Source organism: Monodelphis domestica, chromosome 8, assembly GCF_027887165.1.
Source record: "Monodelphis domestica isolate mMonDom1 chromosome 8, mMonDom1.pri, whole genome shotgun sequence".
Taxonomy (NCBI): Eukaryota; Metazoa; Chordata; class Mammalia; order Didelphimorphia; family Didelphidae; genus Monodelphis; species Monodelphis domestica.
In genome coordinates this window covers 179,120,309-179,139,297 of record NC_077234.1, presented here as the reverse complement: position 1 = coordinate 179,139,297, position 18,989 = coordinate 179,120,309, and the positions used below count along the sequence as shown (strand labels likewise).

General features: G+C 38.8%; 1 protein-coding gene across 1 annotated transcript; it reads right to left on the bottom strand.

Moving 5' to 3' along the window:
- Nucleotides 1–413: 413 nt before the first annotated feature.
- LOC100024056 (probable E3 ubiquitin-protein ligase TRIML1) lies at nt 414–1,793 on the bottom strand. Its single transcript, XM_056808508.1, has one exon. The coding sequence runs from the start codon at nt 1,791–1,793 to the stop codon at nt 414–416; it is 1,380 nt and encodes a 459-aa protein (XP_056664486.1).
- Nucleotides 1,794–18,989: the final 17,196 nt, after the last annotated feature.

Sequence of the window (18,989 nt, the reverse complement as noted above, 5' to 3'; positions counted from 1 at the left end):
GTAAAGAATGGTATGCTTCAATCTGCATTCAGACGCCATGGGTTTCTCCTGTGTCAGTAAAATCCTTTTTCATCATGAGTCTTTTGGAACATTTGTCATACTGATAATATTTAAGTCATTCTCAATTGTTAATGGTACAATCAGTATTGTGTATGTTATTCTCCCGGTTCTGCACTTTTCACTTTGTGTCACTTGATACAAATCTTTCCAGGGCTTTGGTGTATTTTTTTTTTATCATCTTCATTCTTATTTCTAATGGCACAATAGTATCTCAGAGGATCACATTCCACAACTGGTTCAGAATTTAATCTCTTAGGGGTTGATAATTTTACATAATTTTATTGTCCATTTTAACACAAGTGTAAAAGAAGAGACAGTCAGTTTCATTTACTTCTCAGTGAGAATCTCCCATATTAATTACCAAAATTGATGCTGGAATTATCTCCTTTACCACTGCAAAAAGAGAAGTAAGGGCGAAGGGGCCCTTCAAAGGCCATATCTGAGAAACTACAAATTAAGGATCCATCTATAGCATCATAAAATGCTACATGTCTTTTATCATAATCCAGAAAAATGCCCACTTTCTCTAAAGGCTGGCTCATAAAAAAGCCATCTCGAGAATTCCAGAGGAAACAATCATTACACAATCTGAAGCTTATCAGGATCCATACATCCTCAGATAATGGGGAGAGTTTCCCTTTTCTCCTGATTGAATCTTTACAGACTCCCATTTCAAACTGATCTGCTACTTTTATTTCCCAATAATGTTTGCCTGAAGTGAAGGTCTGGGCCCCCAGTACAGTAAGAGCAACATCAAATCTTTCCTTATTGTCAGGAAGGTCCTGTGGGACATCTTCATACTTGACACCCCTCATATCTTCAGACAGGATGAGATGTGGATTGGCTGATTTAGGATCAAAACTTATATCCCTCTGGAATCTCTTGAGCATCTTGGTCAAGCCAGTGATGGGGCTGGTGTTCCAGGCAAAGGAAACAACCTCTGGTTCTTGAAGGAGCAGCTCTTCATTCCTTGCCAAAGTGTCCTTCATATCCTGGAGCATTTCCAAGGGCTCCTTGTCCAAATTCTCCTCTAGTTCTATTTTCATTTTTTCCAGATTTTGAATTTGTTGTGACAGTTTTGCTGTGTTGTGCTCCAGTTTTGCCACGTTGTCTGTGTGTTTCTGGTCCAGACTTTGTAGATAGAGCTCTTCTTCCTCACATAAAAATTCCCGTAATTTCCTGTATTCTAAAGTAACCGATTCTTTAAAAGAATGTATACCGTTCCCACAGAGGTTCCCTATCCTTCTCACTCTGTCCAATGCAGCAGTAAATTCTTCTTTTTTTCGTTGTAAGGTATTCAGGGTGTGCTTGATCTTGTCCTCGCACTTGTGAGCAGCCATTTCCAGGGGAAGCACTGTGTGATCCTTGTGCCCTGGGGCTAATACACAGGAAGCACAGAGGAGCCTCTGATCCTCTTCACAGAAGAGCTTCTCTTTTTCCCCATGCTGATCACAGAGGGCCAGAGTGATGCTCTGAAGCAGATGAGGTCTGAGCCTTTTGCCAGTCATAGACAGATTCTCCAACTTCCTATTAGGCACCACATCTCTGTCTTCAATGACTCCTCTGCATTCTGGGCACTTGAATGTTGCATCTGCTTCTTCTCTGCACCTGAGAAGACAGACTCTGCAAAAGTTATGGCCACATTTGACAATCACTGGATCAGTGAAGTAGCCCAGGCAGATAGAGCAAGTCAGATCTGCCTTGAGGTTTTCAATTAAGTCTCTTGTATCCATGTTCCTAGGCTTCTGATTCCTTCCTTCTCAGATATTCCTCCAGCCTTTACCCTTGGGGTCTGGCAGCAAAAGATGTCAGGACTGAGCTCTTGGGGTCTCTTTATGTTCCCCTCTAGGGTTGGCCCCTCCCTTGGCTCCACCCACAAAAGGTGAGAACTTTCAAGTTTTGATAGTGCTTCAGCCTCTGCTCCAGGGCTGAGTTCTCACCTTGCTTCTTATCCCATAATTCATCATTACCATCTTCTGTAGAAAACCTCTAGTCATCCTATTACTTTTGCCAAAGATCCCCAGTTGAGCCTGCCTTTTTATTTATTTATTTATTTTTACACCTTCATTCTTTGAGCTCTTCCCTTTACTCCTCTCTCTAAAGCTGAGAACTCTTGTGTTGGTCACTGCCCCTCTAGTCTGTAAAACAACTGAGACTGAGTTCTCAACTTTTCCTTTTTTGTTAAACTGCAATAATGGACCTGAAGATTCACACTTGTGTTCACACAGAGGCACTTTACACCAAAGTCCTCTTGCACTTCTAGGCAGTGGGGATTGTGTGGAAATTATGTGGTTTTTATTTGGAAGTATAGGAATAGCATTGATATTGTTTTAAAACTTCTTCTTTGAGGTGATAGTTCTCTAAGAAGATTCAAAGGAAGCTCTACATGAGGAAAAAGATAAGACAACAGAAAGTAGCAATAATTTGTCTGGTGTCTCACTCATGGTCATCTCTTGGTTTGTTTTTTAATTTAATTTAATTTTTCCAAATTTTACAAAACCAAAGAAAAGAAGCATTTCTATGTGCAAAAAAGGATTTGGCTGATAACTGAAATCAGAAATCTCTCATATTTTTACTTACTTTCCTTCACATCTACTTAATGAATCCTATCCTCAAGTGTCCAAGCCCCTGCCTACCCTCCCCATATCACAGCTGGGAGACCAACTCATGATGGGACTCTTGTTGAAAAAGGACTTTTACTGACACAGAAGAAACTCATGGGGTCTGAATGCAGATTGAAACATACCCTTCTTCACTTTATTACCTCACTGAATTCTTCTTTAGTTTAATGGGCTTTTCTGATGAGATCAGTGATGAAATTAATGAATGTTATTTTTGAATATTAAATACCGAGATGCATCAATATTTAGAAGGTCTGCATACTTCGGTGAACCAATATTTTCCAAACGTCCATTGCATGATATAACAAAATCATGCATGAGTAAAAAGTCCATTCAAAATTGTAGAGGGACTACAAAGTATATTGATATGGTTTTGGATTTTATGCTACAACTACCATTTTTTTAAAGTTTGACATAGCATTAAAGAAAAATATCAACACTTATATGAAAAACTATTAAAATGCCTACCCTTTATCCAACTACTTCTCTGGGTGAGGCCTGAGTTTCTATATAAATACATATATCATATTTATACATATATGCATTCATATATAGATACATACACACAGAATAACCATCTAATAGATTGAATATAGAAGCAGATATGAGAATCCAGCTAAGCTAGGCATTATAGATTTGTAAAAAAATAAAACAATACTAGTCTTATAAAAATTTTTTCTTATGTTTTAGAAAATATAGGGTCCCCCCATAAAAACATATTACTTGGGTTAAATAGGTTCATCTTATTTTAAATAAAATATTTTAAAATTTCATTAATTTTAACTTCTAACATGGAAAATATCAATATCTGTGCCTCTTTCAAACAAAAGCTCTTTGTGCTACTCAATATTTTTAAAAAGTATAAAGGGATTTCTGACCAAAAAAATTGAGAACCTCTGATTTAGACTTTTCTAAATCTTTATTATTATTATTAATATTTTAAACCCTACCTTCCATCTTGGAGTCAATTCTGTGTATTGGCTCCAAGTCAGAAGAGTGGTAAGGGGTAGGCAATGGGGGTCAAGTGACTTGCTCAGGTTACACAGCTGGGAAGTGCCTGAGTCCAGATTTGAACCTAGAACCTCCCATCTCTAGGCCTGACTCTCAATCCACTGAGTTACCCAGTTTCCCCTTCAATCTTTATTATTGAATCATCTTATCTAAACATTTTCCTCCGTTTTCATCTTTGCCCACTTTTGCATTGTAATCAGCAACAATCCAAGTATAAATTTAAATAGAGGGTCTTAATAGGTTCTCTGTAGAATTTCTTTACTTTTTTATCTTCTCCAGCAACTGTTTGTATATAAGCTACAATTCTTTTCATGTTGTTTTTTTTTTTGCAAGTAGCAATCTCAGTTATTATAACATATGATGATTAAATTTCCCATGAAATAATATAGATTGTGTCTTTGGGGTGTACTATAATATCTATTTGAGTAAATTATCAAAAGAAGAGAAAAAACCAAACAACAAAAACAGAAATAAAGTAAAAAATGGAAGAAAGTTAATCTTTTGGGAGAAAGAAAAAAAATTCAAAATCAGAATCAAAATATCAAAATCTATTTATATAAAATGTTTAGTAAGCAAGAATAAATTCATAATAGGCCTTTGTACAGGTCCAATTTAAAGTAATTTCTATCCCACATGTCTGTAGGACAGAATGCAGTAATATTTCACTTACCCATTTGCAGCCAAGACTACAGGAAGTTGCCATACTATAAGAAGAAAAAGAACTAGAATTTTATTTTGATAGGAAAGTGTCATTTCCTGGTCTGATTGTTGTTGTCCCATAGTGCCAGAAGTATTAGAGGTAGGAAGGGTATGGGAATTAAATTGGGCAGGGTGGGAAGGAGAGGCAAAGGAAGAAGTGTCAGTAGCTGGGGGAAATGATGCAGAAGTTTTAGGGTAGGAGGCATGAGTAGGGTGTGAACTTAAGTGTGAACTTAGGGTAGAGGGGTGGTGTAGGAAGCATGGGAAGGGTGTGAACTTAGATGTGAACTTAGGGTAGAGGGTTTGGGATGGTCAGTATGGGTGGGGGGAGGAATGGGTTGGGTAGTAGTAAGTTGTGTGTGGGAGGGGCATGTTTATGAACTAGGAGCCATATTTTCCAAAGCAGGGTGGGACAGAGATTCTGATAATGAGGAAGTATGGAGATATAAGTCACTCCTTATTCTGGGATGTTCTTAACTTCTTTTAATGCTTTTTATAGAAGCTATGATCTCCCCCAAACTTTCCTCTATAAGCTCATGCCAAGTATTTAGTTCTGCATTTTGTTGAATATTGTAAGAAGCAATCAGTTGGTTCAACTGGGAAATGGTTTTTCATGGAGAGACTGACCTGAATCTTTTATTTGATTCCATATCTTATGCATGGGATTTTTCAGGAATCTCTTAGAGAGATTTAGATACATTATAGCTCCAACAAGTAAAATCTCAACCAGAAACAGTGTGAAGTATAGCTATTGCCATACATAGTCTGGGATTATGAAAAAGACAAAGAACAATATGTACTGTAAAAAGAACAATATATTTACTGAAAAACATGAAAAGCCAGTTGTTAACTAAGTTGGGAACTGGCTGTAAGCCCATATTTCTATAGTCAAACATTAAGTTGCCTTTAAGTTTGCCTTTTGATGGTAGATGGCTTTACTGCCAAGGGTCTTATTTTGTTGTAACTTTTCCTAGGGACTTCACAAAACACATGGGGAGCAGGACAAGGCCAAAACTTTCTCCAGGTTTTGTAGCTAAACAGCTTCCCCAGGCCTGCTGCTTTTTGTTTAAAAAAAAGAAAAAGAAAAACAGCTGTATTCTATCTAAGTTAAGGAGAGAGGGGAAAAAAATCCAAATTTACTTGCCTCTACAGTTGATTAAAATAAGCTATTAAAAGCTGAACTTAGGGATAGTCACAGTGAAGAAAAAATTTAGGAAAGTTAAGAAGATTGAGGGTATTTCATCACAACCGTCATGGTCAGCCAAAACTATAAGGATAATTTTAGCTTTGTGACTGAAAATCTAAATTAATTGGTCACCATGCGACATCCCAAATAATAAAATACCCAAATTAGCTGGAAATTATGGTGATTTTAATTAATATAGAGAGAAGGAATTAGGGAGAAGAGAGAGGGAGAGGAAAGAATTAATTTAAACTGTTCCAGCTCAGGCTGAGTCAGGCAGGAGTTAAAGGCCTTGGTCAAAGGGACCTCCCTGAGCCCAAAGGAAAAGGAAGTCAGTTTTATCACTCACCATGAGACTGTCTCAAGGAAGCTGTCTGAGTGAGCTCCTCCAGGCTGAGTTCCAGGATGGAACTGGTGAAAAGGCTGCTTGCAGGAAGTGATCAGCCAGATCCACCTCTCTAAGGAAAAAGACTGAAGAGAGGAAGTAACATGTCCTATATAGACAGTTTTATGTCACTTTCCTGTGTCTCATCTGTACCAATGGTAGCTTAGTTTGACTTAGAACAGCCCAGGGGTCTGTCAAATGTTTCTGCACATGTCTGTTGAAGGCCATCCTCCTAGTTACTTAATATTTGATTATGAGAGCAGACATTCCTGACCCTGTTAAATTAAGTAGGGTGGAGCAATTGGAAGCAGCTGGGTAGCTCAGTGGATTGAGAGCCAGGCCTAGAGACAGGAGGTCTTAGGTTCAAATTTGACCTCAGACACTTCCCAGCTGTGTGACCCTGGGCAAATCACTTGAACCCCATTGCCTAGCCCTTACCACTCTTCTGCCTCGGAGCCAATACACACAGTATTGACTCCAAGGCGGAAGTTAAGGGTTAAAAAAAAAAAGGAGGCAGCTGGGTGGTTCAGTGGATTGAGAGTCAGGCCTAGAGACAGGAGGTCCTAGGTACTACAAGACATTCCTGATTCTGTAGAATAGAGTGTCTTCATTGTTACAATAAGAAAATAGCTAAAATCAAATCTTCTAAAGTACAGTCTGAGTAGGGTGGAGTAGTTTTGAAATTTACAGTCTATAGTTTACTTTCTCTGTTTTTGACCTGCCTGGCTTTGGAATCAGAACCATATTTGTGTCATAAAAGGAATTTGGTAGAACTCCTACTTTTCTTATTCCATCAAACAGTTTGTATAATATTGGGATTAGTTGTTTTTTGAATGTTTGATAGAATTCATTTGTGAATCCATCTGGATGTGGGGATTTTTTCTTAGGGAGTTAATTGATGGCTTGTTCAATTTCTTTTTCTGATATGGGGTTGTTTAGATGATCTACTTCTTCCTCTGTTAGTCTAGGCAATTTATATTTTTGAAATATTCATCCATATCACCTAGATTCCCATATTTGTTGCCAGATAGTTGGGCATAATAGCTTCTAATGATTGCCTTAATTTCCTCTTCATTAGAGGTCAGGGCTCCCTTTTCATCTTGGATACTGTAAATTTGGTTTTCTTCTTTCCTTTTTTAAATTAGATTGACCAGTACTTTGTTTATTTTATTTGTCTTTTTTTTCAAAGTACCAGCTTCTAGTCTTATTTATTAAATCAATAGTTCTTTGACATTCAATTTTATTAATTTTTCCTTTGATAGTTAGGCTCTAATTTAGTCTTCGTCTGAGGATTTTTAACTTGTTCACTTTCTAGTTTTTTAATTTGCATGTCTAATTCATTGACCTCTGCCCTCTCTAGTTTGTTCATACATGATCCCAAGGATATAAATTTCCCCGTGTGTACTGCTTTGGTTACATCTCATAGATTTTGAAAGGATGCCTCATCATTGTTATTTTCTTCAATGAAGTTATTAATTGTTTCTATGATTTGTTCTTTAACCAGATTTGGAGAATCATATTGTTTATTTTCCAATTAATTTTTTATTTATCTCTCCATGTACCCTTATTGATTATTATTTTCATTGCATTGAGATCTGAGAATGTTGCATTTATTATTTCTGCTCTTTTTGTCCCTATTTATTTTTCCCCACATGTCTACTAACTCTAATTTTTCCAAGATTTCATTCACTTCCCTTACCTCTTCCTTATTTATTTTTTGGTTTGATTTGTCTAGCTCAGATAGAGGAAGGTTCAGTTCTCCCACTAGTATAGTTTTTCTATCTATTTCATCCTTGAGCTCCACTAGTTCCTCCTTTAGAAATTCGGATGCTATGTCATTTGATGCATACATGTTGAGTACGGATATTTCCTCATTGTCTATAGTGCCTTTTATCAGGATGTAATTACCTTCTCTATCTCTTTTAGCTAATTCTCTTTTTACTTTGGTTTTTGTCAGATATCATGATTACAACTCTTGCCTTTTTTATCAGTTGATGCCCAATAGATTTCACTCCATCCTCTTACTTTTACCCTATGCATGTTTACCTTCCTCATCAGTGTTTCTTTTCTTTTGGATTGTCAAGGAACTAACTTTATTTTTACCAAATGTAGATTTGATGCAAATGACAAGGATTTCTTAGTTGTAGGTCCTAGGGGTAAACACAGAGGAAACATTAACAAAAATTAATGTCTCCAGGGAAAGAACACTAAGAAAACTAAGGCCCCAGGTACCTTAAGATGGGGAGCCAGTTTTTAGTTCTAGCCAATAAAAGAATCCAGCTGACTTCCCTTTCTACCTTCCTCCCTTCTTATTCCCTGCCTTATTTTCCCTGTAGTCTTTCTAAAATTACCCCCCTACCCTCTCCCTCCCTTGTACTGATTCCCTCCCCACCAGTCTGCTTGTTACCCTTCTACTCCCCTATAGGGAGAAAATCTATTCTCTGCCCCAATGGATTGGATTGTTCTTCCTTCTTTGGATCAATTTCAAAGCACGTACGAGTTGAATATTTCCTACCTCCAACCTCTTTACCCTTCCAGTGTATTGATGTTCCCCCTCCCACCATGAGCTTTGTGACATATAAATTTACCCCATTTGTTTCTTTTCCCATTTCTTTTAGTATTAATCTCTTTTTTAGCTCTAGTTGTGTGTGTGTATATATATATATGTATATATATATATATACACATGTATGTATTTATACATGTCTATATCTATATACCTATTTATGTCTTGGCATTTCATCCTATACATTTTCTCAGTGTTCCCTCTAAGTGTAATTCTTCTAGCTGGCCTGGTGATCACAACAGTTTTTAAGAGTTAACAATGACCTCTTTTCTTATAGGAATACATAAAATTTTAATTTATTGAGTCTCTTTAAAAGGGGGGGGTTGTTTTTCTTTTTTCCCTTTTTTAATTACCTTTTGATGATTCTCTTGAGTTCTGTGCTTGGGCATTGAATTTTCTGTTCAGGTCTGGTCTTTTCTTTACAAATTATTGTAATTTACAAATTCTATTTTGTTGAATGACATACTTTCCCCTGCAAGAATATAGTCAGTTTTGCTGGGTAGTTGATTCTTGCTGGTAGACCTAGTTTTTTACAGTTAAAAGAGTGGTTGCCTTAAACTGTGACCACAAAAATATGGTTTCAAGACAGTGTCTTTAGTTAATTCAAAAATAAAGTGGTCGCCATGGGAAAATTCCCAAATATTAAATATACCCAAGTCAGATGGGTTTTATGGAGATTTTAATTAATACAAATAAAGGAATTAAGAAAAAGGAGAGAGAGAGTAAGAGGAAATAATGAGAAAAGGGCTAGGCCAGCATAGGCCAGCCTAGGCTTAAGCCTTAAGAGAGAGATCAGTCAGTCTTTAATCCACTCACCACAAGATTTGTCCCAAGCAAGATTTTAGTGTTCAGAGAGACCCACCAGTTCAGCTCCTCAGCTCCACTAAGTTCAGCCACCAAGCCCTCCAATTCAGCTTTGGCAAGCTGCCCCCTTCAGAGGCCTTTCTGACCTCCTTTTAAAGAGAATTTTCTCCTATGTCACCTCCCCTAAGTTTTCACATCTACCAATTACACAGTAGACATTTTCCAAAGGACTGACCATTCTTAATTCACACCTTCTTTAGTTCTCAACTTCTCTGGGTAGACTAAAACTTCTGAATAAGTTCACACCTCTTTGCCCCTTGCAAGTTTGCAAGTTGCCTGACCTTTATAGGTACTTAGAACCTTTTTGTATTAGATCTAAAAACAGACCTAGTTTAAGGGTTTTAGCTTTTACTTTAAGTATGGGTTAAGTACTTTTCATTGTTCAGTAAGGAGTTTACAACTTTATCTTCCCCTAAAGTATGCTTAAGTATGGGTGGAGTAGTTAGAGTTCTCACATTCCTGATCAAGTACCTTCATTGTTTAAAATGGAGAATGGTCTTAACCAAATGTTCTAAGGTAGAGTCTGAGAATTTTTAACATTCACAAGTCTGAGAAATTTTAAGATTCACAAGTTCCCTTGCTCTCTGGAATATCATATTCCATGACTTTTGGTCCTTCAGTGTGGATGCAGCCAGATCCTGTGTTATCCTCACTATGGTTCCATGGTATCTGAATAACTTCTTGGCAGCTTATAATATCTTTTCTTTGGTCTGATAGTTCTTGAATTTGGCTATAACATTCCTAGGTGTTGTCAGTTGGGGATTAAGTATGGGAGGTTATGTGTGGATTCTTTCAATCTCCACTTTTTCTTATTGTTCTAGAATACCAGGGCAGTTTTCTTGGATAATTTCCTGTAGTATGACATCCAGGATTTTTCTTTTCTCATAGTCTTCTGGTAGACCAATGATTCTTAAATTGTCTCTCCTCACATGACTATCTAAATCCTCTGTTTTGTGAATGAGATGCTTCATGTATTCCTCAATTTTTTCATTCTTTTGGTTTTGTTTTAGAGTGTCCTGCTGCCTTGTGAGGTCACTTAATTCTAGTTGTTGCATTCTGGTTCTTAAAGACTGGATTTCATCCCTGGCTTTTTGGTCATCCTTCTCTTTCTGGTCTGATTTTCTATGGAAGTTATCTTTCATACTCTTTACCTCATCTTTCATCTCCTTTGCCTCATTTTCCAGCTGGTTGATTTTAGCTTTCAAGACACTATTTTTTCAACTTTAGTTCAAGTGCCTCTGTTTCCAAATGACTTATTTTAGTTTTTAAGTTCTTTTCCCAATGGTCTTCAGCCTCTCTTAATTGTGTTTTGCATTTCATTTTGAGTTCTTCCAAAGCCTGTATCCAATTTGCTGGGATTTCTGATTTATTGTTTGCTGATTCCCTCCCCCTCTGTTCCATTCGCTGTATGGAAGCTGTCTATTGTAATTTCTTCTTTTTCTGTTGTTTGCTCATATTCACCCCTTCTTTGCTTCCCATATTTGTCTGTGCTCTTGCTCCTCTCATTTTTTTCATTTTCGGGGCTTCTGTCAGCCTCCCCTCTTGGAGTTTTGACAGATCTCTCGGTGCAGTCTGTGGGGGAGGGTTGTTGGGTTTTGAGCTTCCCTGTCCTCTGGAGGCTTTTGATTGGATTCAAGTCCAACAGTCAATGAGGGAAGGGTGTGGAGTCTGGGCTTCCCTGAGTTCTGAAGACTTTTTATGGGATTAAGTTCAGCTGGGTTGGGCTGGGTATGCTCTGAGGCCAAAACCTCCTGGAAGGCTGGAGAAAATATAGAGGATCTCCACAGCTCTGGCCAGGCTGCCAGCTCTATTCTCTCTATCCAGCTCCTTCCCTGCCATCTGTGTTCGATGCTCTGAGCTTGACACAGTCCTTCCTGCAAGGTACATCCTCCAGACCAGCATATTTGCCCACCCAGAGGTTCCCACTGCTCCTGGAAGCTCAGCACTCTAGTTGGGCAGGGATAGGGGTCCTGGGACCTTCCTTCTGCCTTTCCCTTAAACCCGAGTGTTCTTGGATTACAGCTTTGGGGGGGGGGGTGTACCTTTTGAATTGAGTCCAGCAAGAGGGTTCCTTGGCTCTGTCTTATTGTTAGGTTTGATTTTCAGTCCCCTAGGAGCATTCAGTTTGTCATCGGTATGGAAGGGTATTCAGAGGTCTGAACTTCTGCTCTTTCTAGGCCACCATCTTGACTCTGCCTCTCCTCATCAGTGTTTCTTGTAGACAGCATATGGTAAGGTTTTGGATTCTAATCCACTCTGTTATTTTCTTGAGTTTTATGGGTGAGTTCATTCCTTTCTCTTTCAGAGTTATGATTACCAGCTGTGTATTTCCCAGCATTTTGATTTCTACTCTTAGTCCTGCCTTTTCTTCTTTCACTATTTCCTTCTACACCAATGTTTGTTTTTAATCAGTCCCCCTAGTCCCCACCCTTATTTTACTTCCCTTTCTACTCCCCCCTTCTTATTCCCCCATTTATTTTCTCTGCAGTCTTTTTAAACTACCCCTCCACCCTCTCCCTCCCTTGTACTGCTTCCCTCCCGACCAGTCTGTTTGTTACCCTTCTACTCCCCTATAGGGTGCAAATCTATTCTCTGCCCCAATGGATTGGATTGTTCTTCCCTCTTTGGGTCAATTTCAATGCATGTAAGAGTTGAGTATTTCCTGTCTCCAACCTCTTTACCCTTCCAGTGTATTGATGTTCTCCCCCTTCCTGCCATGAGCTTCTTTGTGACATATAAATTTACACCCTTTTGTTTCTTTTCCCATTTCTTTTAATATTAACCTCTTTTTAACCCTAGTTGTGTGTATATATATATACATATATGTATTTATGCATACATATATCTATATACATATTTATGTCTTGGCATTTCATCCTATACAGTTTGTCACTGTTCCCTCTAAATGTAATTCTTCTAGATGCCCAGGTGATGATAAAAATTTTTAAGAGTTACCAATGACCTCTTTTCTTATAGGGATATATATCATTTTACTTTATTAGGTCTCTTAAAAAAAGGTTTTTGTTTGTTTGTTTTTCTTTTTCTTTTTTCCCCTTTCTTAAATACCTTTTGAAGATTCTCTTGGATTGTGTTTGGGCATCAAATTTTCTGTTCAGGTCTGGTCTTTTCTTTACAAATGCTTGGAATTTTTTTTTCATTATATTCAATGACCATACTTTCTCCTGTAAGAATATAGTCAGTTTTGCTGGGTAGTTGATTCTTAATGGTAGACCTAGTTCCCTTGCTTTCCTGATATCATATTCCATGCCTTTCGGTCCTTCAGTGTATATGCAGCCAGATCCTGTGTTATCCTCATTGTAGTTCCATGGTATCTGAATGAATTCTTCTTAGTAGCTTGTAACATTTTTTCCTTGGTCTGATAGTTCTTGAATTTGGCTATAACATTCCTGGGTGTTGTCCATTGGGGATTAAGTACAGGAGGTGATCTGTGGATTCTATCGATCTCCACTTTTTCCTCTTGTTCTAGAGTATCGGTGCAGTTTTCTTAGATAATTTCCTATAGTATTATGTTCAGGCTTTTTCTTTTGTCATGGTCTTCTGGTAGACCAGTGATTCTTAAGTTGTCTCTCCTGGAACGATTTTCTAAATCTTCTATTTTGTGAATGAGATGCTTCATATTTTCTTCAATTTTTTCATCCTTTTGGTTTTGTTTTATAGTCCTCCTGCCTTGTGAAGTCACTTGATTCTAGTTGTTGTATTCTGGTTTTTAAAGACTGGATTTCATCCCTGGCTTTTTGGTCATCCTTCTCTTTCTGGTCTGATTTTCTTAGGAGGTCATCTTTCATTCTCTTTACCTCATCTCTCATCTCCTTTACCTCATCTTTCATCTCTTTTGCCTCATCTTTCATCTTCTTTGCCTCTTCTTTCATCTCCTCTGCCTCATTTTCAATCTGGTTGATTTAGGCTTTCAAGACACTATTTTCTGTTTCCAGATGACTTAGATTTGTTTTAAAGTTTTTTTTTCCCAATTGTCTTCAGCCTCTATTAACTGTGTTATGAATTGTATTTTGAGTTCTTCCAAAGCCTGTATCTAATTCCCTGGGATTTTTGTTTTATTGCTTGATGTTCCTTCCATCTCTGTTCTGTTTGCTCTTTGTTCATTGCCTGTATAGAAGCTGTCGATTATAATTTCTTTTTTTTCTTGTTCTGTTGTTTTCTCATATTTACCCCCTTCTTTACTTCCTGCAGTTGTCTGTGCTCTTGCTCCTCTCATTTTTTTTTATTTTTAGGTTTTCTGTCAGTCTCCCCTCTTGGAGCTTTGTCAGGAGATCTCTCAGTGTAGTATGTGGGGGAGGGGTATTGGAGTTTGATATTCCCTGACCTCTGAAGACTTTTGATGGGATTAAGTCTAGCTGGGTTGGGCTGGATATGCCCTGAGGCCAAAACCTCCTGGAAGACTGGAGCAATATGGAGGGTCTCCACCACTGTGACCAGGCTACCTTCTCTGACTCCCTCTCTAGCTCCTTCTCCACAGCCCGAGTTCAATGCTCTGAGCCTGTCACAGCCCTGCCCACAAGGTACTCCCTCCAGACCAGCACCTTTGCCTGAGCAGAGGTTCTTGCTGCTACTGGAAGCATAGCACTCTAGGTGTGTGTATGGGGGGGGGGGGGAGGTGTCCTGAGACCTTCCTTCTCCCTTTCCTTAATTCAGAATGTTCTCGAATTCTGGCTTCTGGGAGGTGTACCTTTTGAATTGAGTCCAGCAGGAGGGTTCTTTTGCTCTGTCTTGTTGTTAGGTTTGATTTTCAGTCCCTTAGGAACATTTAGTTTATAATTGGTAAGGAAGGGTTTTCAGATGTCTAAACTTTCCCTGCCTCTATGCCGCCATCTTGACTCCACCTCCTATTTTAAAAATAAAATACAAGTGGTGGACAAAAAAATGGGAAAAGAAATAAGAGTGATGGAATAAAACTTTAAAGGCAATAGCTTGGGGGGAAGGAATCACAAAAAATACAGAAGAAAACAATACTTTTAAAAATAAAATTGTCCAAGTGGAGAAAAAAATACAAATTTTGCTCAATAAATGAAATAATTCATTAAAAATTAAAATTTGGCAAATAGAAACTAAAGACTTTAAGAGACATCAAGAAACAATAAATCAAAATCAAATGGAATGGGAAAATAGAAGAAAATTGTAATAAATCCTTGGAAAAACAACTAATCAGAAAAAATAGTTTGAGGAGAGATGATTTAAGAATTATTTGGGGGGGCGGAGTCAAGATGGCGGCTTAGCAGGCAGCAAAAGTTCATACCTCGTGGAAGACCCTTCCTTAACCAATACAGACTGAATGCTCCTAGGGCACAGAAATTCAAGCTGAACAACAGGACAGAAGCGGGGAACCCTCCTTCTGTACTCAAATCAAAAGGTAAGCCCCCCAAAAGCCGGAATCCGAGAATACTCAGGGCTAAGGGGAAGGCAGAGCGAAGGTCCCAGGACCCCTCCCCCACAACCCAGAGGGCTGAGCCCCCAGCATCAGCAGGAACCTCTGAACAGGCAAAGGTGATGGTTTGGAGGGTCTACCTTGTGAGCAGCGGGGTGCCTGGCTCGGAGCATCCAGCTTGGACAGCAGGGAGGAAGCCAGGGATAGAAGGGATCGTGGCTGGGTCCCTCCATCGGGCTCCAGCCTCACCTTTGCCTGGGGCACAACCAGATCAATCCAGCTGAACCCAATTCAATCATAACTCGTCAAAGTTCAGGGAGGCTGTGTAAACCTTAAAATTTCTTAGACTTATAAATGTTGGAAATTTCACCATTGGGAAATTTCATACTTGGAAAATTTCTTAGTGATAGTCTATTGGAATGTGAACCCCATTGGCATGGGAGGTTCCTCCTCCCCCCTTCTTAAGATTACTTTAGGACAGAAACCTTTTGCTGAACAATGGAAAGGACTTTGACCTATGCTTAAGCATAGAACAGGAATTTCTTTGAGTCATGATTGATTTTAGAATTGATACAATGGAGATACTTGGAATGACAGAACCAAGTCTTGGAAATTGCAATCTCCACCCTACTCAGTCCTAACAGGATTTAGGAAGGGCTGCAGCATAGATCAAAATTTAATTATTCCAATCTCTACCCTACTCAGGGTAACAGGATTTAGGAAGGGTTGTAGCAAAAGATCAAGATTGAATTATTTGAGAATATGACCTCCAACAGACATGTGCAAAGCCACAGACCTCTGGGCGGTCCTGGGTTAAGCTAGAGCCACCATTGGCACAGGGAAAATGATGGACAGTGATTGGTAGATGTGAGAACTGAGGGGAGGGAACTTGGATGGTTTCCTTAAAGATAGAGGGGTCTGAAGACTGGGGGGTGGTTGGAGAGTTTTGGCTCTGAGTGGTTGGAGAGGTGCTCTGAGAAGCTTGCTCTGAAGGAAGCTGAAGGTGGGGGCCTCTGAGACTGTTTCTCCATTTTGGTCAAGTGAGTAATAGGGACTGATCTCTTTTCTTTGCCCCAGCTATCTAAGGGCTTGGGCCCTTTGGCCCAGCCTAAACAGAAGTGGTATTTAATCCCTATTCCCTTCTCTCCCCTTTCTCTCTCCCTCTCTCTCTCTATCTCTAATTCCTTTCTTCCTCCTGTCTGTAATTAAATTCTATAAAAGGTTGACGGCTGACTTGAGTTTTCATTTAGGAATTACATAGCTGAATTCCTTGGCGATCTTAAATTAATATATATCAGCCTTTTAAAAGTGATTTCCTTGTCACAGCTGGCAAAGGCACTTACAAACAGCAGAGAAGCAGCTGGAGAGAACTGGAGAGAGCGGGGCATGGCTGGGTCCCTCCATCGGGCTCCAGTCTCACCATTGCCTCGGGGCACATCCAGACCAACCCAGTTGAACCTAATCCCATCAGAACTCCTCAGACTTTAGGGAGGTGGGCAAAGGCACTTGCGGACAGCGGAGAAGCAGCTGGAGAGAACTGGAGATAGCCTGGGCAGCTCAGCCTTCCAGGAGTCTTCAGAGCCTCGGAGCTTCATACCACATACAGCCCGACCCAGTTGAACTCAATCCAATCAAAAGCCTCCAGAGGACAGGGAAGCTAACATTCCTCCCCTAGAGACTGTACCAAGAGATCTGACAAAGCTCCAAGAGGGGAGACTGACAGCCCCAAAACCAAAACAAAATGAGAGGAGCAAGAGCACAGCCAAATACGGGGAGCAAAGAAGGGATAAACTCGAGCAAACAACAGAAAAAGAAGAAAGAAATTACAATAGACAGCTTCTGCACAGGTAATGAGCAAAGAGCAAATGAAACAGAGGGGGAGGGATCAGCAAAGGAAAAATCAGAAATCCCAGCAAATTGGATACAAGCTTTGGAAGAACTCAAAACACAATGGAGAGGCTGAAGACAATTGGGAAAAGAACTTAAAAACTAAGATAAGTCATCTGGAAACAGAAAATAGTGTCTTAAAAGCCAAAATCAACCAGCTGGAAAATGAGGCAAAGGAGATGAAAGATGAGGCAAAGCAGATGAAAGATGAGGTGAAGAAGATGAAAGATGACCTCCAAAGAAAATCCTACCAAAAGGAAAAGGACGACTAAAAACCTAAGGATGACCAGTCTTTAAGAACCAGAATACAATAACTAGAATCAAGTGACCCCACAAGGCAGCAGGACACTATAAAACAAAACCAAAAGAATGAAAAAAATTGAGGAAAATATGAAGCATCTCATTCACAAAACAGAGGATTTAGAAAATTGTTCAAGGAGAGACAATTTAAGAATTATTGGCCTACCAGAAGACCATGACAAAAGAAAAAGCCTGGGCATTATATTACAGGAAATTATTAAAGAAAACTGCCCCAAAATCCTTGAACAAGAGGGAAAAGTGGAGATTGATATAAGCCACAGATCACCTCCTGTACTTAATCCCCAGTGGACAACACCCAGGAATGTTATAGCCAAATTCAAGAACTATCCGACCAAAGAAAAGATATTACATGCTACCAAGAAGAAGTCATTCAGATACCAAGGAACCACAGTGATGATAACTCAGGATCTGGCTGCATCCACACTGAAAAAAAGAAAGGCATGGAATATGATATTCCGGAAAGCAAGGGAACTAGGTCTACAACCAAGAATCAACTACCCAGCAAAACTGACTATATTCTTACAGGGGAAAGTATGGTCATTCAACAAAATAGAAGAATTTCAAGAATTCGTAAAGAAAAGACCAGACCTGAACAGAAAATTTGATGTCCAAGCACAGAACTCAAGAGAATCATCAAAAGGTAATTAAAAAAGAGGGGAAAAAAGAAAAACAAAAAAAAATTTAAGAGACTAAATAAGTTAAAATGATATGTATCCCTATAAGAAAAGAGGTCATTGGTAACTCTTAAAGACTGTTGTGATTACCTGGGCAGCAAAAAGAAGTATACTTAGAGGGAACAGCAACAAACTGTATAGGATGAAAGGACAAAACATAAATAGGTATATAGATATATGCATGCAAAAATACATACACATGAGTATGCATATATATATATATATATATATAACTAGAGCTTAAAATAGGTTAATATTAAAAGAAATGGGAAAAGAAACAAATGGGGGTAAATTTATATGTCATAAAGAAGCTCATGGTGGGAGGGGGGAGAACATCAATACACTGGAAGGGTAAAGAGGTTGGAGACAGGAAATACTCAACTCTTATGTGCTTTGAAAGTGACTCAAAGAGGGAAAAACAATCCAATCCATTGGGGGCAGAGAAGAGATTTTCACCCTATAGGAGAGTAGAAGGGTAACAAATGGTCTGGTGGGGAGGGAAGCAGTACAAGAGAGGGAGGGAGCAGGGGGTTAATTTTAGAAAGACTACAGGGAAAATAAGGGGGGGATAAATAGGGAGGGGGGTAGAAAGGGAAGTAAAATAAGGGTGGGAACAAGGGGGACTGTTCAAAAGTAGTTGGGGAATGTTTAAACAAATTATGGTATCTGATGATGATGAAACAGAGCTATGAGAAATTAGGAAGGGGATAGTATCAGAAAACCTGGGAAGATTTTTTTTTAATTTATGTAAAATGAAGTGAGCAGAACTAGAAGGAGCACCATACATAGTAAAAGCAATATAATAAAGATAATCAACTGTGAAAGACTTAGGTCCTCTGATAAGTACAAAGATCCACAATTCCATATAACTCATGATGAAAAATGCTATCCATCTCCAGGAGAATACTAATAAACTCTGAGTATAGATAAAAAAAAAGAATTATTTGATTGCCTGAAAGGTATGATCAAAGAAATAATATTTTAAGAAACTATAAAAGAAAACTGTTCCTATATCTTAGAAACAGAGAGTAAAATAGAAACTGAAAGAATTAGGGGCAGCTAGGGAGCCAGGTATAAATATAGGAGGTCCTCGTCTGAATCTAGCTTTGGTTACTTCCTAGCTGTGGGACCTTGGGTAAGTCACTTAATTCTCATTGTCTTTCCATTACCACTCTTCTACTTTGGAAGCAATTCAAAATAATGATTCTAAGATGGAAGGTAAGAGTTAAGGGGGAAAAAAAGATTCCATGAAAAGAATCCTAAAATAAATACTCCTAGTAATATTGTAGCCAAATTTCAGAACTCCCCAGTCAGATT

Excerpts from the sequence above, each read along its gene's own strand:
- LOC100024056 (XM_056808508.1), bottom strand. The coding sequence starts at position 1,793 with ATGGATACAAGAGACTTAATTGAAAACCTCAAGGCAGATCTGACTTGC.